Here is a 23,194-nt window from a genome sequence, read left to right on the forward strand (position 1 = left end):
TCCTGTATTAATTTTGATCTTATTTTGGTATAGGGTGTGAGATCTAATCCAAGGTCTAATCCATATTAATTTACAATTTTCCCAACAATTTTTATTGAAGAGAGAGATTTTATCCTAATAGCTGGACTCTTTGGGTTTATCAAACAGCAGGTTACTGTAATCAGTTCCTGCTATTGCACCTAGTCTATTCCACTGATTCACCTCTCTATTTCTTAGCCAATACCAGGCAGTTTTGGTGACTGATGCTTTATAATATAATTTTAGAACTGGTAGGGAGAAGTTGTCTGTATTTAAAATGAGAAAATTTCAATTTTATTCTAAGAACTTTCAGTCAATCATCCATCCTAAAGTAGCATTGTTAAGAAAAACTTGATAGAGAGAGTTTCTTTGGTCATTTAGTGTCAAATCATGAACAAAACCACACACACACACACACACACACACACACACACACACACACACACATATATATATATGTTGGTATGTGTATATGTGAACATGTGTTATTTTAAAAAATTATTTAAGGCAATGCAGTTAAGTGACTTGCCCAAGGTTACACAGCTAGATAATTATTAAGTGTCTGAGACCACATTTGAACTCAGATCCTTCTGATTCCAGGGCTGGTGCTCTAGCTGCCCCATGAACATGTGTTTTTATAAGAATATATATGTTTATTGTGTATACATATGTAGATAATGATATGAATACTTATGGGTCTTACTATATCTATCTCTCCTTCCTCCCTACTAAAAACTATCTCATATATGTATGTATATATATATATATATATATATATATATATAAAATCTGTATCTATCTGATTTTGCTTCTATTACCTATATCTCCATCTATATATCTAATGATCACTATCTATTCAATTCCATCTATCTGTATAGACCTATCAATCTATATCTATTTGTCTCTTTCTATTCATCTCTATTTCCTTATAGTAATCATCTTATATTATGAAAATGCCTTGACCCTGACAGGCAAGTAAGCATTCAATTCCATTTATTGAGGACTCGTCTCAATATTTTTTTATTCTTGTATCAATCGTTTGATGAATATCTGAATTTACATGATTTTATCTAATTAGAGTAAATTTTTTAAGCCCATGTGAACTTATTGCTATTTTTTTGAAATACACTATTTGAAAATGTCTCTCTTTTCCCTTATATAAGGTGCTCAATTTTAATAAGTGGAATGCTTCCTTAGCCTTCTTTAGTGGAACCTGATATCAATTATACTGATAGAGGGAACTAATATCAATTATCCTAGCTAAGATAGTTATATCCATATTTTGAAATGATTACTTTTTTTTTGGATGGATTCATATGCCTATCTAAAAGAGGTGACCATGGAATATATTTTCTTAACAACTTGGAAACTTTGTTTCTCAAGGTTTCAAAATACTAAATGAATATATCAAATTCATTTATATATGTACAGGTGGTATATATACACATATACTCCATATACTTTACTTAGTTGATATTACCAACTACTGTAGTATCTCAAACACACCTCCCTATTTTGCCCCTTTTCTTCTCATCTTTCCATTTATACTAATACTTATTTTCTCCCTCTTTTCCTTCATTGTATTTTTCTTTTCTTTCTGATTTTTTCTTGCCATTGGCACTCAGTAGTAGAAATTAAGACTAATGGAGTTGCTTTTGATACAGTAAAAGTTACAAAATAATCATACTCTTTGACCAATGTTGAGAATATATACCTTGAAAGTCTTATTGAAATAAGAAAAAGTTACCTGAACAAAGATTTTCATGATAGCATTTCATGTGATTGTAAAAAACCTAGAAACAACCTACATATTAGAGAATGATTAACTATACTGTGGTAATGAATACAATGAAATTATATAATATAATTAAAATGATCAAGTAGGAGGTATATAAAGAAATCTGGAAAGATCTCTTTGAAATAATGGAAGCAAAAAAGTAAACTCACAAGATTTGATTACATATTCATTCTAACCAGCAAGAGAAAAAAATGAATAAAAATGAATGGGCAAATACAGAATTCTGATTAGAACTTTGAGAGATTAAAACATGTTCATGATACTTTAGGCATTTAAATAAATTTAAATGTAAATAGTTACTAAGTAAGTTTAGTTGGTTGTATTAATGATTCATGTGCATTTCCCAACAAACATTAAAAAAAAAAGAAATGGTTTTTGAATTAGGCAATTAAGTGACAGTGGATACAGAACAGGCCTGAAGTCAGGAAGACTCATCTTCTTGAGTTCAAATCTGGCCTCAGACACTTCTTAGCTGTATAATACCAAGTAATTTAACTGTATTTGTCTCAATTTTCTCATCTACAAAATAACAAACCACTCAATTATCTTTGCCAAGAAAAACCCAAATGTGTTCAGAGAGAGTTAGACACAAACAACAAAAGCAATAAATCCTAAGGAAGCATTTCTTGAGTGAAAAAAATGACTGATATTCTTAAATGTGTTCATACTTATATATGAACAGCATAAATTCATCATATGTATAAGAGCTTTACAAAAGACTTCTAAATCATAGTTTTTGCTACAATTTATCATGGTTCTTATGCTTGTTTCCACAAAGTAGTAGCATAGTCTTGTGAGTATTTGATTTGAAGTCAGAGGACTCAGATTTATCTCCTAACTGCTCTATTTATTATTTGCATGATACTTAGCAAATAATTTTACCATCACTGTCTTCCATACTCAGTGGAAAATGAGGGTGTTTGATAATGTTTAATTTTCCTGGTACTTTAATTCTATAATTCTTTATTTCTTCAGCTATTTAGTGAAATTTAATTATTATGCCATCATACCTAATTATTATTTCTCATTATTTAAATATTTTGATAGGTTTTGAATAGAGGTACATATATTTTCTAGAAAATAAGACCTGACAGTTTTTTAAAATTCAAAGGTGCTAACATGAACATTATCTCACTCCTGCAGATTATATTATCCCCATTATATTGATAGGAAAATTGAGACCTGTGATCACAAAGCTAATAAGTATCACAGGTGGTATTTGAACTTGGGTCTTCCTGACTCCCAATTCCAGTGGTTCATCTTCTATTTCCTCATATGGAAATTTTGATTTACAGGGAAAGGATCTATCTATCTATCTATCTATCTATCTATCTATCTATCTATCTATCTATGACTTCATTTGCTAAGCACCTGTGATGGTTCAGGAACTTTGAGAAAACTGAGGCCCAGGGAGGTCAATCTAGGATCCTAGGTATGATCTGTTAGTCTTTGGGGGTGTTATCCTACCCCCAACTATCTAGTTTACAAATCATGACTTACTTGAATTGGATCTGCTTCCAGCATTACCCTCCGAGTTGGCGAGTGATGTCTGAATTACAAGCTTTACTGCCTTTACTTCATCTACGGGCTTCGTTTTGCTCCACTGAATTGATTGGACATGTTTACTACTTTTTGGAGATCTAACATCGCTCTGTTGAAAAAACAAACAAGGAGATAACAAAAGCAAAACTTAACAAGCACATACAATGCAAGATTATACAATTAGAAAGAAAGCAACTATGTCTTGCTACTGAATTTTTCCTTTTGGGAACACTCTGTGTAGGCATTAGGTAGGAAATTTCTATCCCCTTTTAGTTTAGTTTTCTTCACCTTTCATCCTGCCATTCTAACATCTTATTGGTTAAGAAAGACAGTTTAGGGCTTCTCTTCCACTTTCCCTACCCTTTTAATGACAGGAAGTAAGAATACTTTCCAGTCAAAGAGCTATCCAAATGGGGAATGGCCTGCCTTGGTAGTTAGGGGTTCTTTTCCTAATGATGTTCCTACCCCACTTTGATTTCTCCTTGAAAAAAATGGAGGTCTTTCAGCAAAGGTTTAATAGAGATATTGTAAAAGGAATTCTTATTCAGGTATAGAGCAGCTAGATGAAACTAACCACCCAATATTGATCTCAATGGAGATGCCTCCACAGAGGTCACTAATCAGTAGAGATTAAAGGTATCTTTCTGGGAACATTTCATCAGTGCAAAGAAAACTAGAACAAATTCAAAAATCTGTTGAAATGATGCTATAATGATGAGTACAAACAAAAGGGAATGAGCTTGTAAAAAGGAGGGGAAAAATGTGTCTCATATGAAATTTAGAATGTATGAGAGATAGAGAAGAAGGTCATTTGCCTACATTACCAGCTGAGGGAAAGAGATTTTACAGTTATCCCTTCTGCATTGTGACTTACTCCATCATAGTTTTGATATATTGCAGTCAGAAATTTCAATGGGAGTGACTTGTGAAGGTCAGCAGATGACTGTGTCATTTGAAAAAGTTCAGAAACTCAGAAATATATAAAATAAATGTATAGCATTGTATAATGACAATATATTTTATCTTTTAATGCCATGATAATTCAGACCTTCTCTGGTATAAAGGTGGGGGGTGGGAAAATTTTACACAGATTTTCCAGATTGTGGGGTCCATGCCCCTTTGCCCTGTGATGGGGAAGGGGTAACTGTATTTAGAAAATTTGAAAATTTAATTACTGGGTTGAATTTTTTATTTGTGAAGAGATCATCAGGTCTTAACAACTAGGCAAAAGAGCTCTGAGGGGGAAAGAGACCCTTGCTTTGCATAAATGCTCATCAAATAACATTCAAGTACTCCAACAATGGTAATGGGTGAACTCTGTCTGAGAGGTATGAATCATTAGTCATGAAAAGATGAAGATTGGTCCCCTAATGAAAATCATGCCAGCTTGGGTATTGTTTGCTAGTTTGTTGAATCTCCCTGTCTCATTCGGGATGGAAGTGCCATGGTTACTCACAGGTCTGATCTCTTTGGGATCCTTGGAAGCTTTGACCTGTTTTTGACCTGGGCTAGGTGCCCTTTTTAGGTAGGTTTAGGTAGGTATGAGTCTTCCCCAACTCATATGGGCTCATCCTATTGGGGCTCTACTTAGTGTGAATACCTGATCAGGTTTAACCCTGAAGCAGCTCAGAGCTCTGGAGCTCCAGGATTCACCAGTCTCAGTCTCCTCTGCAGGGGGGAGGGGGGAATAATAGAATAATAGACATGAACCTGGTGCCAATTTTTCCAGGGTTTGATCACCTTGCAATTGGCTGATTAAAGATCTTGATTTCCAAAAGTAAGCTGAAACCAAACCAAATCATAGAACTAACACTGGACTTTGTTAAGGTGTTGGCATTCATGATATACACCTGCCAACTGGAATGGGCTGTCAAACTTCCTCCACTAATGATAAACCACTACTGGAAAATAAAATTCAAAGGATAGCACATTATCCAACCTTACTTGCTTTCACCACTCTGACAATTTAACTTTAACCTTTATCTATCCTTCATCAAAATCCTCTGTGATAATTATATTTTTCTATTTAAATTCATTCAGATTCTCCTCCTAATCTCAAGTCCAAATATTATTTTTATAACATATACTATATGGTCACTTTGTGAATAACTGCTAATTAATGGATAAAAAATCATTTCCCTTTTCTCTTTCACACTTACCTCATATGTTACAATGTATTCAACTGTCTGATTTGGAACAATTCCCACGATCCACTTTTCCATTACAAATGGTGGCTGAAAAGAAAATGGTCTATAATTGTAACAGAGTTTTGATATTTATTTTTTCAGAATGACCTTTCAAATTATTTTTTCCTCTTACTCATAGGCTACATACATCAGATTATTTCTCATACTAGATTTATATTTATTGTGTATGTTTTGTACATAGTTATCTAGATATACTTTTTTCTTTCTGCTTAGATATAAGCTCCCTAAGGACAGAGACTTTTCTTTTCAACTTTGTAGCCTCAGTCCCCAGCACATAACAAATACATAATATTTAAAACCATGAGATTGTAAGCTCTTTGAGGGCAGGGAATGTCTTTTGCCTCTTTTTGTATCCTAAGTGCTTAACATAGTGCCGCAGGGCACATGATATTTTAATAAATATTTATTAAATGAATGATTATTATTATTAATAATAATAATAGCTAGCATTTAGACAGCAGCACCAACTGCTGCCAGACATTCTACAAAGTGTTTTATAAAGATTATCATTTGGTTTTTACAATGAAGAAATTGAAGAAAAAAGAAGCTAAGTGACTTACCTAGCATCAACACAACCGCTAAGTATCTGAAACAGGCTTTGAACTCAGGTCTTCCTGATGTTAGATTCATTGTGGGACCATTGTGGAACCTATCAGCCTGATTGTTGATTACGTTAACTGACTGAATCTAGACCACTAGGAAAAATATTTCTTTTTTTTTTTTTGAGTTTAAGATTTTCCCCCCATGTTTCTTTCTCTTTCTCTCTCTCTCTTTCTCTCTCTTTCTTTCTTTCTTTTTCTTTCTTTCTTTCTTTCTTTCTTTCTTTCTTTCTTTCTTTCTTTCTTTCTTTCTTTCTTTCTCTCTCTCTCTCTTTCTTTCTTTCTTTCTTTCTCTCTCTCTTTCTCTCTTTCTTCTTATTTTGTACAAATGATGTTACTGTTTCAAAGTATATGGAAAGAAGAGAAAATTTTTTTCTAGATATTTAAAACAATTGAAGGCAGTATCTATTTCTTCCCATAACAAAAGAAAGAGAATATGAAATAATCATGTTTCAAAGTAAGCAGTTATATAAGAATAATCTGTAGTTGCATAGAGTGGTTCAACAAAGAAGAGTTCTCCTGATGATCCCTCTTATAGTTAATGCAGATTTGAACCTTTAAGTATTTTATGCACATTAAGAGACTAAGAGGTTGGATAATCTAATCTAATTTGTTTATCATCCTAACAGATGTCATTAAATACAAGAATGTGAAAAATAAGATGGACTGGTCATGTGTTGAGAGCCAGGGTGGAGCCACAGAACAGCAGGTGAACTTATAAGAAGAACAGGGACAAGAGCTATACAAGATAAATGTGCTATACTCTGCATCATTGGACATATAGGATATGATTCTATATCTATTTATTTTTTTATAATAGCTACATTTTAATACTACTTTAACTGTTAACATTCCTAACTGTTTTTTGCTATATACCTCCCATTTTCTTCATTGATTTGGTATATAGTTTTCACTATTTAATGCAAGTTGATAATCATTTGTAGACAATATTCCTCAGCAAGGTGGCTTAATGATTACTCACATTACACATTGACCTTTGGGCCTTAAGTTACTGTATGTTTTACTGGACTGGGATTGTGATAGCAATGAAGGGTTCTTGGTCAAAATTTGCATTTTTATATTATTATGTAAATTTTATTATATTTTGTATTAAATTATGTTTATTGTTATTGTTATATCACATCCTACTTTATGTGACCCCATTTGGAATTTTCTTGGCAAAGATATCACAGGGGTTTGCCATTTCCTTTTCCCTCTCATTTTACAGATGAGGGAACTGAGACAATCAGGGTTAAGGGCCTGAGGTCGAATCTGAACTCTGTCTCCCTGACTCCAGAGTCAGAGCTTTATCTACTCTGCAGGGTATATATAGTGCTGCATTATTTAGGTACCTAAGGTAACTTGTATTTTACATTGGAGCTGTGACAAAATCATAAGAGAGATATTCTTCCCAAACACTCATAGGATTGAGTATAGGGAGAACAGATTCATTAAAGATTTATCCAAATCTTTCTTCCTCATATATACCTTTATATTCTGGACTGCAAAAAAAAAAGAGTGAAGAAGGACTACAACAAGGTGGTTTTTTTCAAGTTTTTTGAAGTTTGAAATGACCCTAAGTTTGAGTTCAGTGTTTTTATTGTTGGCATTTTCTTTTCTTTTGAATGTTGTAAATAACAGACTAAGGATAAGGAAACCTGTAAGTTAGAAAAGAAAAATTTTAAATGATTTCTTTTCTGCTCTGCTTTATCGTTCATGCAGCATAAGTGGGATTTTAACAAAAAACTATTATGATTCCAATCTGCTAAATAAAATGTGCCTTTTAACAATCAGCTTGAGTCTGAGCTTATACGAGCTTCGACAAGCACAAAAGCGCACTGCTGGAGTATTTTAATGTCTTTGTTTGAGATCCATGAATTCATAAAAGCTTTTAAGCTGTAAATAGAACCCTACCTTTGTCATCTTTGAAATTTCTACATCAGGTAGGTTAGTGTTGAATGTCACATCCTTTATGTAGGTTATCGCAATTTCATCCCCATCCATCTCCATATACATTTTCCACTTGCAATCCTGGAATTAAAAACAAAATTAAAGAACTAGAGGAAGTGAAACAATCCCCCCCACCCAAATCTTAATGTTTTAAAACCCATGAGTTATTCTGAATGTAGCATTGTTGAAAGCATTCCTCTCCCCATGCCATCTTTCTACCCCACCCCCAATGCCTGCCTCAGTAATGAAATGCCTTTGAATAAACTTTCTGGGATAGTGGAAAGACACAGAATTTGGAGCTGGAAGTTTGGTTTGATTCACTGCTCTGCTGTCTACTACCATTGTGGTCTTAAGTAAGTCATCTTATTTCCACAGGCCTAAGTCTTCTCAAGCCAGGGCAGACAGGTGGTTCAGTGGATACAGCACTGGGCTTGGGATGAAGATTTATCCTTAGGAGTTCAAATCCAGCCTCAGATACTTATTAGCTATGGGACCCTGGACAAGTTACTTCACCCTGTTTGTCTCAGTTTCCTCATCTATTAAATAAGGAGAAGGAGAAGGAAATGGCAAATTGGTCTAGTATCTTTGCCAAGAAAATCCCACATGGGATCACAAAGAGTCAGATACAACTGAACAACAACGAAATCTTTTTATAAGTGAAATAAGATTTCAGTTCTAAATTCAATGATCCTTATAGTTAGTGCAGACTCAAAACACATTAAATTAGATGTTTCATTACTTTAATATAAACATTTTGCTCCAAAAGATTTTGAACATTCCATGTTAGAATTAGAAAACTAATTTTCATAAGAGTTCACCTGGAATATCTTTCCTTAGTGTATTGAGATAAGCTTTTATGGAACATAATCAAAAATAGCACTATTGAAAGTTTATTATCTTCAAGAGAAAGCCAAGGGGCTTCTGGGATTTTATTTGGATAACTTCCAGCTCAAAGCTGGGCAAATTTCTGACCTGAGGAACTGTTTCTGTCTAACACATTCATAAAAACAGAGAGGGACCCATTCAGTAAAATTGAAGCTCTAGCCTTATGCTCATTGGAATCAGTCAGATGGCCATTGTTGACAGAGTACTTGGTGTTTACTTGTGTTGGGTCCTTGGCTGCCACAGCAACATTGGCTGAGAGAGGATCAGGAGGGTTAGGAACTGTTCCAACTTGAAAACAGCAGGAACTTCCTCGGGGCAGCTGAGTAATACAGACTTAGAATTTTCCTTAGCCCTGTTTCCTTATCCAGGCAAGTATTGAAATGAAGTTAGGCAAAAGCACATTAAGATCTTGAAATGTGTTTGAGGATATGCATTTATCGACCTTGTTTTTGCTTTGTTATTTCTTTTCTCATAATCTCCAGTAGGATGGAGAAGTGGTTGGGCCCTACTAAATCTTCTCTTACACACACACACACACATACACACATACACACACACACACACACACACATACACACAGGCATTCATGCATGCAAACATGTACACATGCACACGGAGGGGGAAAAATACAAGAGCTATAGATCACAGTCTAGTATTATTTATAAAGATAAGAGAGGTAGTGTACATAAAGTATAGAAACTAGTTTCAAAAATCCCAAAGTCCTGGGTTCAAGTCCCATGTCTCATTCAAAATGGCTGTGAGATCTTGGATAAGGTTCTTAATCACTCAAGGCTATAGGCTAGTGATGTCAAGCATGTTGTTGGTACTTGAGGTCCACAACACTCCCTAAAATGGTCCAAAGTAGATAAAAATGTGATTCAGAAATATTTAAGAAAATAAATAAAATACAACAAAACATAGATAACATTACATTTTAAGATGAAGTCAATATGTAGCCTGCATGATTTAACTGTCCCTTATTTCTATTTGAGTTTGACACCACTGGCTTAGATAACTCTTTTTTTTTTTTAAGATAACTCTTTAGGATTATCAGTTACAGAGATGGTGCCAATCTGCATTGGTAGAAGGTATTTGTTTCCTTGGAAGTTTCCCATATCTATAACAAAAGAATCACAAGTTCATTCCCTCTCTCTATTAAGATAACGAGAAAGCAAAGAGGGAGAGAGTTTGATGAACACAAGGACAGAAAGTTATGAGAAGTCGCAAGGGACTAAACACAAAGAATTCTGAAATGCTGTTGCTACTTTTTGATAGTAGAGAACAGGGGAAAGGCAGGTTACAAAGGAGTTTCTTTTAGCCATTAGCTTCACTAATCATTTACAACATGGAACTCTGTGACTCCTTTTCCACTTTTCTAAAGTCTTATATTGAGAAACACTAAACACAGACTTCCCTCATCCCTTCTATTTTTTTCTGTTATTCTTTTTCTCTTATTTAAAAGACTTTTACACTAATTATAAAAGATATTGAAATAAACTACAATCAATCAAGAAAGATTTAAGGGAGCATTATCTATCTCATTAACAAGCTAATAGAAATAATAGCTCATATGAATCTAAGTTTTAAGGTTTACAAAAAGCTTCCCTATTTTTCAGAGGAGGAAACTGAGGCTGAAAAAGGTTAAATGACTTGCTTAGGGTCACACAACTTGTAAGTATATGATGTGATTCAAACAGAGGTCTTTCTGACGCCTCACCCAGAGCTTTATGCACTGGACCATGTTGTGTCTCAGAGAGATACTACCTATGACATCACAGGATGAAAAAGGGAAAGAACATTCAATTTACACAGAAACATAATTCCTAACTGAGTTCCTTGTTTGCCTTGATTTAGCTACAAGGTGATTTAGAGATTACCAGAACTTGTTCCATATAAACTGGCTAATTTTAATGTTCAAAGCATTTTATAAATATAGCAATTCAAGTGTTCTCCCAATTTCTTTCAAATCCAAATGACTGTAATGCCTGCATTTGATTTTTTTTTCTTTTACTAGCTAGTCAGTCTAGGCAATTTTAGAGTTGTCTTAGAATACTAGGGTGTAAATAAGTAGTTCTTGAAATATTATGAGATGGCATTCTAGACATCAAAATATCATAGTCACCATTCCACAAAGAGGTTTTAAGCTTCTGCTCTCACTTTCTCATTCACGCCATTCCCTCCACTTTCTCTCTATATCCTTGCCAGGTGAAATCATGCATGTAGGCTTAGCTCAAAAAAATCACATTTTTCTTAATATCCTTCTTGATTATCCATGAATTGTATTTTTTTTTGTATTTGTCAATATATATTTACACACATGTATATAAATATATTTACACAAATTTTCTCAGACATATATATAAAAGTATATATATACACATAATAGATAAACATGATCACACATACATGGCTATACACAGTTTCTCAATACACATATGCATAAACACATCTACAAATATATATATATATACACATTTTCTCAGATACATATATGTAGAAAAAATACATACAGATATACATTTTCTCAACACACTCATGTATACACACATTTTCTTAGATACATCTATATATATTACCCACATTTTCTCCCACTCTATGCATGCATGTATTTTATTAATAAACATATGTAAACACTTATTGCATGTATGTTTATACATTTATATAAACACATTTCTCCTGATTCTATATTACACACATGTACACACATATAATTTCTCATAATATGAACACTCATATACACCTAGTCTCAGGATAAATGCACATGCACACACAGTTTTATCTACCTATATCCCTGTGTACACATTTATATCTGTACGCAATACACATATATGCATAGACACATGTTTCTCATTGCAGATGTATGTGTATATATAAACACATTTCTCACAAACACACACACACACACACAAACATATATAGACACACACATTTTCTTCCCCAATAGACTGTAAGGTCTATGATAATAGAAAATGTTCTCCTCCAGTGCCTAACATAGAACCGGCACATAGTAGACTCTCAATAAATGCCTTGATTAATTGACTAAGAAGTGATTTCTTCCATTTTTGAATATTTAGCGCTTCATGTCACTCAGGTACTTTTATACTATGTTTATTTAGTTTGGTGTTTTTTAAAAATCATCTTTCATCTGAAAAGAAGCATGGTGCAGGGTAGTGGTATCAAACTAGAAAGAAATATATCTCCATATTGATGTAGAAAACCACACATTACCATCATCTCTGTTGTGTTGTATTTTTTTATATTTTGCTAAATATTTCCCAATCAAATTTTTTTTTTTTGCTGGTGGCATGCTGTAGCCACAGAGTTCAATACTTTTGTCATACAGAATACAGAGTAAAATTTGAGAACAGAAACATTAAACATTAGTTGTGTGACCCTGAATTAATCACTTAATATCTCTTCTGAGCTTCAGTTTCCTCATCTGTAAAAGGAGGGATTTGGACCAGATGGTTTCTAATGTTCATTTACACTCTGAGTCTAGGCTTGTATGATCTCCTACTGGATAAATGGCTAGTTCTTTGAAAGAAAGGATTTTCTTATGCTTCTACACCTAATGCAGTACCTTAAACATGGTAATACTTCATAAATATTTTCTGAATTAAATTTTTAATTGAATTTCACAAGTCCTTGAGCTACCCATCTGCTGATGCATTTTAAAAATGTTTCAATATTTCAAGGATCTCAGGTTTTTATCTCTGTGTGTAATATCTTCACCAAAGCAGATCTCAACCCTGTCCCTCCTTCAGTAGACAATCCTCATACCTTGTTTTAAGCAACACTTCCTCGTTGTTATTATCATCATCATTTAGTGGCTAACTCTTTGGTGATAAGCATCTCTGAACTTAGCTAGTTGGTCTTGTATGTTAAACATATGGGGCATCACCAGTGCTGTACCTGAAGCTTTTCTGGTTTGATAGGACCTGCTAAGTCTTGGGCTTCCTTGGTACAAATCCTGAGATGGCAGCATCACTTCTATTTCAAAATGAAGAGTGAGATTTTCTTTCAGGGAAGTGAGAGGATCAAATAAATGGAATCAAATGTCATTCAAAGTAACAAAAGGGAAAAAAAACCCCTTCTCTTAATTTGTGAATTTAGATATGTTTAATTCTTATATTTTTATTATCCATGGAACTATCTGGACTGATTACAAAGTAATCAGGAGTATGAAAGAAGGATTGAAGCTACAATCGAGGAAGTTATAAGAAAGGGGTGCTTTAGCTATCTCAATAATAAGCAATAATAATAAAAACAGTAATTCATGTCTATCCAGGTTTAAGGTTTACAAAGTGTTTTACATCCCATTATTTCACAGATTCTTATAATAACCTTTGGCTGGGGAGATTGATCTTGGACACAGCATAACCAAAAGTCAATTTTCAGGTTGAATGTGGACTATATTTAGAACCAGTTTGATAACAAGTAGAATAGTTACCTATACAGTGAAATTTGAAAAGTCCCCAAAAGACCCTCTGCCCCAAATTTATTCTCCATAGGATTCTGTCATAAATGCCTGAAATGACCAGTTATTCACTCCCTTGTATTAAGGCACTGAAGTTAAAAAATAAAACAGTAGTGCTAACTGAAAGGGATAATACATTCAGCACTATTGGCCATTAAGAAATGTGTGAGTGCAGATTAGTTTATCAGATGAGCCACCAAGCAGTGATCTGAGGGAATGGCACACAGGGCAGGCTGAATTCATTGGCTGCAAGTAGAGAGTGAAATTTTGCTGTATGGGGAGTTGCTATCAAGAAGGAGAGACTATATCAGGGGAAGTGTCCTTGGGGAAAGTTGATTTGGATATCCATGGGACATCATTGAGTCCCTGAAGGGCAAATGAAGGAGAAGGTACAGAAATGGGGAAGCAGGGGTATTTTTAGAAAAACTGTACAATTTTTCTAGAAATAATCTGATTTTAGGTACCTATCTTTTTATCTTCCTTATTTTTTCCAAGGAATATGGTTCTTTGTTTGGGAATGATGTAAGAATTAATTATTGGTGTTACCTACCTCTTGAAAGAAATGTTAGGTTCAACATGAAGACTAGGGTACAATTTTTTTTTGGACATGGGCAATGAGGAAATTCGTTTTGGTTGTCTATATTTGTTATAAGGGTTTTTTTTTTTTCTTTAGAGAGGTGTCTAAAAAATTACATGAAAGAGGAGACATTCTGAAGACAAACAAGGAAATGGACACAACTTCCCATTGCCCCTTGGCAAACATGGGGGCTTATAAAATAAAAGAAGATCCAAACAAATGGAGGTCTAGGTCCTGTAAATAGTAAGACAATGTAATTAAGATCAGTATTTCCCAAATGAATATATCAATTCCCTAAAATATTCCCTTCACATTAAACCATAAACTACTTGTAAGCAGAGATTTTCATTTTTAACTCTGCCTTGCATCTAACAGGAACTTTATGAACAGAACTGAACTGAACTGAATGGGAGAACCATTGGATCATATAAAGAGTTACACAAAAATTCTATTTTTTGCTAGTTTTGTATCACTGAAAACAAAGGTGGTAATCTTAAACCTATATAAAAATACTTTTCATCTAAAAGATTCACCTTTCAAAAAAAGATTGGTTTATGTCCATTTTTAAAGCTACTAGTAATGAAAAAGGGCACTATAACATGAATAGCATTGGGCTTGGGGGTCAAGAGGGTTAGCTTCATGTAATCACAGAATCTCAGAGTTCAGGATTTCAGGGTCATCTAGTCCAGTTGAAAATTGCTTCTACCACATTCTCAACAAATAAGTAGTCACTGAACATCTGCTAGAAGGAAGGGGAACCAGTTACCTACTAAAAGCTATTCTGTTTTTGCAGGTTAAAATCTACCTCTTTGAACCTTCCACCCTGCTCCTAGTTCAGACCTTCAGGGTTCAAGTTCTGGCTCCAACACTGTATACTTATGTCATCTTGGGTAAGTCACTTAACCTATGTGGCCCTAAGTTTCCTCATCTGCAAAATGACTTTAATTGATCTCTAAGTTCTCTGTCAGTTATAGTGGCCTAATAGTTCTATAATTCTAAGCACCAGTTAATTCATTACTAACCAAAATAGCACAAGAGAAAATATTTTAGATGAAAATTTGATAGACAAGTGTCTTTCCTACTATTTATTAAGGCTTTTGATTATATTTTTTAAAAAATTTGCAACAAATTAATGATATTCTTCTATCTGGTTGCAAATTTAGTGGACAAAATGATTTCTATTTGGAAACAAATTCTAGGGGGAAAGAGAATACTGTAAAAGGTGCTAATCAATAGGAAAAGTCTTGGGAACATTACAATGAGTAGAGTGGTTAGACCCAGGTAAGTAGCAGTTATTCTTCTGGGTGATAAAAAGCTTGCCTTTTGTCTATCTTTTCTAGATAATTTGCATCTGGATGAAAATCCACTGGAAACATCTTGATTTTTTTTGTGTGTGTACTTGATGAAACTAAAATTTTATTTTTAAATTAAATTTCTAGAGATTGCCAAGGATGAGAAAAATTCATTGAGGGTGGTTATTGAAATACTTCATTAACTGTAGGAGTGTGAGCATGGTCAATATGTAACTCAGAGGATCTAAACTAAGCCAATTTGCACCTGTCTGGTGATGTGACTATTTTCATGGTGTTAAATTTTTTCCAAAATGAAACATAAACTCATACATTGTGATCAGACAGTATCTTCAACAGCACTCAGTTAATACTAAAATAAATATTGCTTGGTGAGGAAACTATTGCTACACTCTTCCCAAGCTGTTGGAAAACTCTTGGCATTTTATGCCAGTTCCAACACTTTTCTAAGCTCCTTTCTTTTCTACTTTCCTCTCTCTGTCAAATCAAGACAGTCAAACTTTTTGAATAGAAAAGAACAGAGGAAGGATAACTACTAACATGTAAGCTCTAAATGTCTTTGAATTACCAAGGATTTAGAATAATCTAGCTAATGATTTCCAAACTTAATTTTAGGGAGAAGGGTTGTGGGGTTTGTAGATTTGTTTGTTTTTTTCCTTTTATTTGTATTTACAATGCAGAAAAGTGAAAAGATATCAAGGAACCACAATTATCTGTGATATTCCAGAAGGGAATATTCCATTAATTAAACTCAGCTTTCAGGTTAGGCTAGCAAATACCATTTACCTGAATGAAAAGAAGAACATCAGTATTGGTGTTTCAAGTTGATCAAAACACTCCCCCCATAAAACAAATAACAAAACCCAAATGAAACCAAACCTAGAGGTGGGGAAATAAGATAATTATATACCTTTCAGGATCCTAGCAGATCAAACCTGTTTTTTAAGAGGCTCCTGAGTCTTGAAGGAAGCATACATTTAGATCCCATTTTAGAACACAGAGGTTGCCATAAACTTTTTTAAGATTCAAGAGGGGGAAAACACTGGAAACGGCATCTTAGCAGGAAATTGAATATTTCAAGATGTTCAAATGTAATACAAGATGAAACAAAAATATGATACAAATGTTGGTCCTGCTGGTATTAAAAGTAGTAAGATGCTGTAGATTCCAGTCTCCAAAGGCTCCCTTTCCATTCTTAGCTATTATCTAGCTCAGCTGCTAAAACCTGCTGTTTTAAAGGCATAAGAGTTGAACCTCTAGCGACAGCACCTGGGTTATTTATCATTATGGATAACCCCGCTTACACTATATTTTATTATGCTGGCTTTAAAAGGAAGATAACACAAGTGTGGTTAATTTGCTTCTCTTCTTTAGATATACAGTGTCATGACCCACAATGGCTTTGTCCCATGAGGGCTTTTTTTTTAAAAACCAAAAAAGAAATCCACAAGAAACTCTCCCTAAAAATTCCATTAATAACCTCTTTTCGCGTGTATAGGTTGCAGGGTCTGGAACTAAGAATGTTTTAATCTCTTCAGCAAAACAATGTCTCATAATGATGTACAGGACTATTGCTGCACTGATGAAGAATCATACATAATTCAGCACCTTTCACTTGGCACCACTGCGATATCCTCATTAACAGTGGCTCACAGTGTCTGTCAGATGGTGTCCATGCGAATGCAGGCATTATATTGTCTCTGAGATGTGCAGCTGCTTCTATGACACTGCCAGTATATAAAAACATGACGCCAGTTTGTTTTATTTAGTGCTAAACCTTCCAGTTTGTAAAAACAAGGCTGACACAGAGCCTGACATGAGGCAGTGAAAATAATTAGCTCTCATTTTCTCAGCCTCCTATTTCCTTCTCCCTGCTGTGTTCTCTTTCCACTAAACCACCACATGTCAGTCGAAATGGGAGGCAATTAGTGGGCTCATTTCAGTCCCCACAACTGTGCTGAAAAGAAAGTATTTATGATGGCACAATGAACAGCTGAAAGATTAAATAACATTTGCCTTTTGAAAAGAAAATGACTTCTAGCTAAATGGGCAATTTTTGATTATTCTCAAACAAGCTTAGAGTAGTTGGTTTTTAAAATACAAGAAAGGAAAATGAGTCATTTTTAGGTGAAAGAATCAAATAAAACTTGACACAGTAATGCAAATAACTGATGTTTTATTGCAAAATATGTAAATGCGTTATACCCTTAACAATAGCCTGTGTCTAAGGTCAGGGCAGATTGGTGCCAACGAGACACCAGTACAGATAAGGTTGCTATATTGCATTTTTTTTGTTTGAGTTGTGTATGAAAAAGGGACTTTAGAAATACTGTTAAAACAGAGTGAAACCAATCAAGTGAAATACACTTTCTTGGGATGTACTGTACACTTGACTACATTAAATGGTTCTGGATGTGGGCTGCCATGTTTGCTAAAGGGCCTTTGATTACATTTCAAACTAGAAGACACCAGGCATTTATTCTGAAACAATTGAGTACTTCTTTTTTTAAAAATCTTTTTTTTAAGATTTTAATTTCAAGACTATCCAATATTCCCCCTTTTTTGCTGAGGTTGATATTGAGGAATCTTACTCTAGGGATTTGCTAGCAGATGGTTTGTTATCATTAAGGTTGGGTTCAACCATACTTGGATCCCACTATCCACTGGGAAGTTCTACTGGAGCAACACATTGCACGTTTTTAGACATCACACACAATGCAGAGATTCACAGAATCCCAGTGACCTGTAATGTCATATGCTAACTTTCTTATAAAGGAACAGTGGTTCATTCAGTCACTACTAAGGTCTTCTTCAGTTTTTACATTGCTGTTATTCCATGATGACAGTCAGACTATACTCATCCTAATAGTGCAACTAAAAGGTAGTTGTTTTACGTGAGTTCAGAGTCTACTAAGCCCTGGGTCCATACTAGTGTATTTCAGGATATGAATGTTCCAGTATGGATATTTACTAGAATTCTTTACTTTAGAAGTAACATATACAAGGATGCTGACCTGAGGTTTTTGAGATCTAAGTCTTGACAAACTACAACACTGAAATAAATGTGATGGGGTGGGGGGAAATTCAAAAGAGGCTAGTCTTAGAGTTAAAAAAAAATCAAATTTACAGGGACACAATGGAGGAAGGAATGCTTAGATAGTAGCTCATTTGCAAAAGGATTTGGTGGAAGTATAGTTAGTGAGCAATCTTGAGATGCTCAATAACAAATAACATTGTCAGCAATTAAAAATTCTAGTGTGACTTTAGATTTTATTAAGAGAGACATAATCTTGTTATTTTCTGCTCTGGTCAGGCTACAGTTAAGATATTGTGATAGTTATAGGCCTCAGACTTTAAGAAAGGCATCATCACACTGTATCCAATGTGATGTATATTCAGTGTGTATATATACAAAGATAGTTGAAAGCCTTAAGTTCATTCTATGTGAATGATCTCGAAGGAAATGGATTTGTTCAGAAAAGGGGGCAACCTGGTATAGTGGGGACGAAATGGAAATAGTAATGACACCCTCACAGAGTTGTTGAAACTCTTCTAAGACTATACTACTACATATATATACACATATCTCTGTAGAACAATAAATGCTACATAAATGTGGTTATTATTATTAGTTATTATTATAGTTATTAAGGAGAACTAAAGATTTAGAGGGACATGATAGTTGTCTTCAACAATAAGAAGGAAAATGGGATCAAATTTCTTCTTCTTAGTACCATAGGGAACAACTAGGTACTAAGACAGGTAGCTATAGCACTGAGGCAGATTTAAATTGGTCAGAAAAAAACAAATAAAAAAACTTTTGAATAATTAGTTATACAAAATAGAAAGGGCTACCTTGGAATATAGTGAGTTCTTTTTTATAAGAGGCTGTCAGGCAAAGGCTGCATGGTCACTTAGAACTGTTGTAGATGGAATTTTTCTCTTTTTCACTCAAGTAAGAGTTGGACTTGGCAGCCTTGGAGAAATTTTTTCACCCACCTCTGAACTCCTGTAAGTTCTCTTGGGGATAAATATCATGCAAATATTATTTATATTTCAGTATTTCAAAAGAGCTTTAATTTCAACTATATGTGAACTGTCTTCCTCCATTGACACAGGTAGCCATTCATTTTTGAATAGGTTTGATGAGTTACTGTTGAAATCTCCTGATGTTCTAGCATAGTTATTTGGGTGATGGATATATCAGAAAGCCTGGCCTCAAATCTTTCCATTTTGGTGGGACTTGATAGATACAAGTATTCCCCTGGCATGGGCTATAAGAATTTAGGGTTATGGGGCAGTTAGATGGAACAGTGGATAACATCCCTGGCTCTGTAGTCAGGAGAACCTAAGTTCAAATATGATACTTACTACATGACCTTAGGAAAGTCACTTAACTCTATTGCTTGACAAAAACCAAAAACAACAACATAAAAAGAATTTAGTGTTATTCCCAAACTACAGTGAATCTTAAGTATAGGAATTTGGTGGTCAAACTAGAATGTAAATATCTTTATTAATAATGGATAGAAATGCTCTTGTAATTTAATTAAACCTTTTTTTAATCCTCCATTTCTCAGTCATTTCAGAAAGAATTCAAATTTTTGATAGAATTCAATCAGTGTTCAAAACCAGCTGTTTTTCAGTCTTGTAATATGCCTGATATGAGAAATAACTATCCAACTTTGACAAGCCACAACAAACAAAGAGGTATGATGCCACACCTGTGTATACTTCCAATTTTTTTTTAAAGTAAAGAGAACAAACCCTAAAGAGTCATTGTGCTTAAGGTATGTAGACATACTTCTGGTTTGGTGAAGGGTGGAAAAAGGTGAAGAAAAAATGTTAATGAGGCATTGACACATCACTTCTCTGGGTTTTAATTCTTCTTGTTCCTAACTGAGTAGGAGAAGAACCCTTTCAGGTCTAAATCTATGCTGATTCTATGAAATATATAATTCTTCCCTAAAAGACTTGAAGAATTGGTTAGTTGTTGGGAGATGGACCAGATCTGGGGCTCCCTGTTGCCCATGGCTTAAGGAGACATAGGAAGAATTGTTGTTAATATAACTTGTCTGTTTCTTTCACTTCAATCTATAGTCCACTAAGTTAGAACACTATGACCAATTAAATTTTGCAAGTGTATAAAGGCAGTTTCTATCAGTTTTCCTTTACTTTGAACACAGAGGTGGGGAAAGAAATGTGGGAGAAAGTATGTAACAGTTCAACACTGACTTAAAGACAATGAATTACCTAAAAATGGGTCCTTCAGAAATTTCATCTCGAATCTTCATGAAAGAAAGGCCTTGGAAAGGTCTGGTTACATGATTTGACAATTTATTCTTTGACAATTCCTTACTGGTGAGATTTCAAGAGTGGTAATAAATTCCTTTCATTTGAATATTTCAATAACCACAGAGTGCCAGAGCAGTAATCTCTTACTCTGAATAGAAAGATCTTGTTCCTCTGGCACCAAAGCAAAAGTCCCAGATTACTGATGGGAAGCCAAAATAAAGGATTTAGAGTGTTTGGACCAACAAAATGCATTTTATGCAAAGGATGAGAAGATGATGAATTTTTACTTTTCCTGTTATATACTTGATCATATGTGATGAAATAAAACCAAACCAAAAATATGCTTGCTATCCTAAGGTAGACAGAATAAAAAAAGAACATATCAAGGATCTTTTAAAAATGCTTCAATTATCACTCTACTTGTAGAGGAAGAGATGCTTTGGCAAATAAACATATTAAGAGACCTGGCATATGAAAATTTTGCTAGAGAAAGAAATAAGATATTCCAATTCTATTTTAGAGAATTTTCATGCCATTAAAACTGTCATCACTGAGCCTGATGTGCAAGATAGCAAATTCCCCCATTATAATGACATTATAGTTTAAGTGATTAAGAAAAGTTCATTATTACTGATTTTCTATTTATTCCTCACAGTAACTGTTTTAGACTATAAGTGAATTCACCCATGAAGTTAAAAGTAGGACTAGAAACTGGGCAGGTCTTGATAGCATACTGGGGGGCAAAAGTTGAAAGCTCTGATTTTTTTTTTTTTACCTATTTGCAAGCTCCCATAGAAAACACTTCTCTACTGAGTAGGGTACTCAGTAAACAATGAGCACAAAACTTGGGAACATAGTAGGTTTTAAAAGTTCTCAGGATACTGGATCAATGTTATCAGGCTTCTCCATGCTGTCATTCATGGAGCTGATAATAATAATAATAATAATAATAATAATAATAATAATAATAATAATAAAGGAGCAATTGAAACTCTTTTAGGGATAGAGTCTCATTTTCTCACATTTTTTTCTTTTCTTTCTGGTCTTCCTTTCACCTCAGTTCATGAATATGTTCTCTGTTTTGAAATTTTTTTCCTCTTTTAATGAATACTTGTTATTTACTCTCAGAGATACATATCATGTTCTATTTCCTGTTAGACTAGGATACCTACTATGTAAACTTCACAAAGACAGGTATGTTTTTCAGAATTTTGTATTCGACTTTTGTTGTTGCTCAGTTGTGTCTGACCCTGTTACCTCATTTGGAGTTTTTTTGGCTGACTCATATTTTATACTTCTCTAGAAACAATGCAATAGCCTTCTAATAGATCTCCTTCTCTCTGGTTTCCTCCCTCTCTAGATTGTGTTACTCCACTGCCAGATTGGTCTTCCTGGCACACATTTAGAATAGGAAGTTGTTCTAAATCATGTAGTCACTTTCCTCTATCCATCTGACATTCAAGACCATCCTCTTTTTGGCTCTTTTCAACATTATACTATTTCCCCTTACATGACACTGTAACAAACCAAGGTTATTTACATCCCATGCCTTTATTCATACTTTTTCCCTTTGCTGGGAAAGCTTCCACATCCTACCTTCCCTGTCTACAGACTAACTTTACACACTATAAATCTGTAAAACCAGTTCTTCAAAAAAAATCTGTCCTGATTCTGTCAAATGGAAATTATTTCTTCCCTGGACATCCAACTTCTTGCACTTGCTATACCTATTGCGTTCTAATTTGTATTACATTTATCTTTGTGTAAGCTCTATTTTCTATTCCTATGTTGTAAGTGTTCTGAAGTCAAAGAATTTGTCTCATTAACATAACATGTCCCACCAGACATAGCACATTACATTGCACATCCTGGGTATTAATAAATATATCTTAAAAGAAATTCTATTGTTGAATTTATATTTCTTAGAATCGGGCATAGGAATTGGTCCACAGAAGACACTTAATAAGTATCTGTTAAACTAAATTAGTTGAATACACATGTGTCATAAATTTAGTTAGAAGAAACCTTTGAGATCAACCAGTCTAACTTTTTGATTTTTAACAGATGAAGAAACTCATATCCAGGGAGGTCAGTTGATGTTCCTATATATTTCCTTTACTCTAAGAAGGAAAAGCAAGCACTTTCCCCCAAAATGCTGGAGGAAAATTGGTACTCAATATTCAAGACTAAGAGAAAATATGGCATTAAAATATTAATGTGCTACATTTCCCCTATTGTCATAACTTTATGCTATTTTAAAATTTAATTTCTACTACAAGTAATTTAATACTGTTACTTTCTTTTAGATTAGGTATGAAGCTTTATTCTCTGGGATTTACCATTAATTTATAGGTGGAGGCAATGACCACGCCAAGCTAAGTGAGATCAGAAAACTTATACAGTAGCAAGGGGAGGGGTATAGAATATACATAACAAAAGTAGATAAAACCTTAAAGTTCCCTGGAGACCATTCTATTATTTGATATTGAAGAGAATCACCCTTCTACAATGCTATCTATCTTGGCTATTTTTTTAT

General features: G+C 34.1%; 1 protein-coding gene across 2 annotated transcripts in view; it reads right to left on the minus strand.

Moving 5' to 3' along the window:
• The window catches only part of MAP3K20 (mitogen-activated protein kinase kinase kinase 20), a 219,088-nt gene that overhangs the window by 13,427 nt on the left and 182,467 nt on the right, over positions 1–23,194 (minus strand). For both annotated transcript variants that reach the window (XM_074215694.1, XM_074215695.1), the window contains exons 17-19: positions 8,079–8,195; positions 5,518–5,592; positions 3,317–3,467 (exon numbers count right to left, since the gene is read on the minus strand). In XM_074215694.1, coding sequence (XP_074071795.1) covers positions 3,317–3,467; positions 5,518–5,592; positions 8,079–8,195 — 343 coding nt within the window. The remainder of the gene's footprint in view (positions 1–3,316; positions 3,468–5,517; positions 5,593–8,078; positions 8,196–23,194) is intronic.

Source organism: Macrotis lagotis, chromosome 1 (assembly GCF_037893015.1).
Source record: "Macrotis lagotis isolate mMagLag1 chromosome 1, bilby.v1.9.chrom.fasta, whole genome shotgun sequence".
Lineage (NCBI taxonomy): Eukaryota > Metazoa > Chordata > Mammalia > Peramelemorphia > Peramelidae > Macrotis > Macrotis lagotis.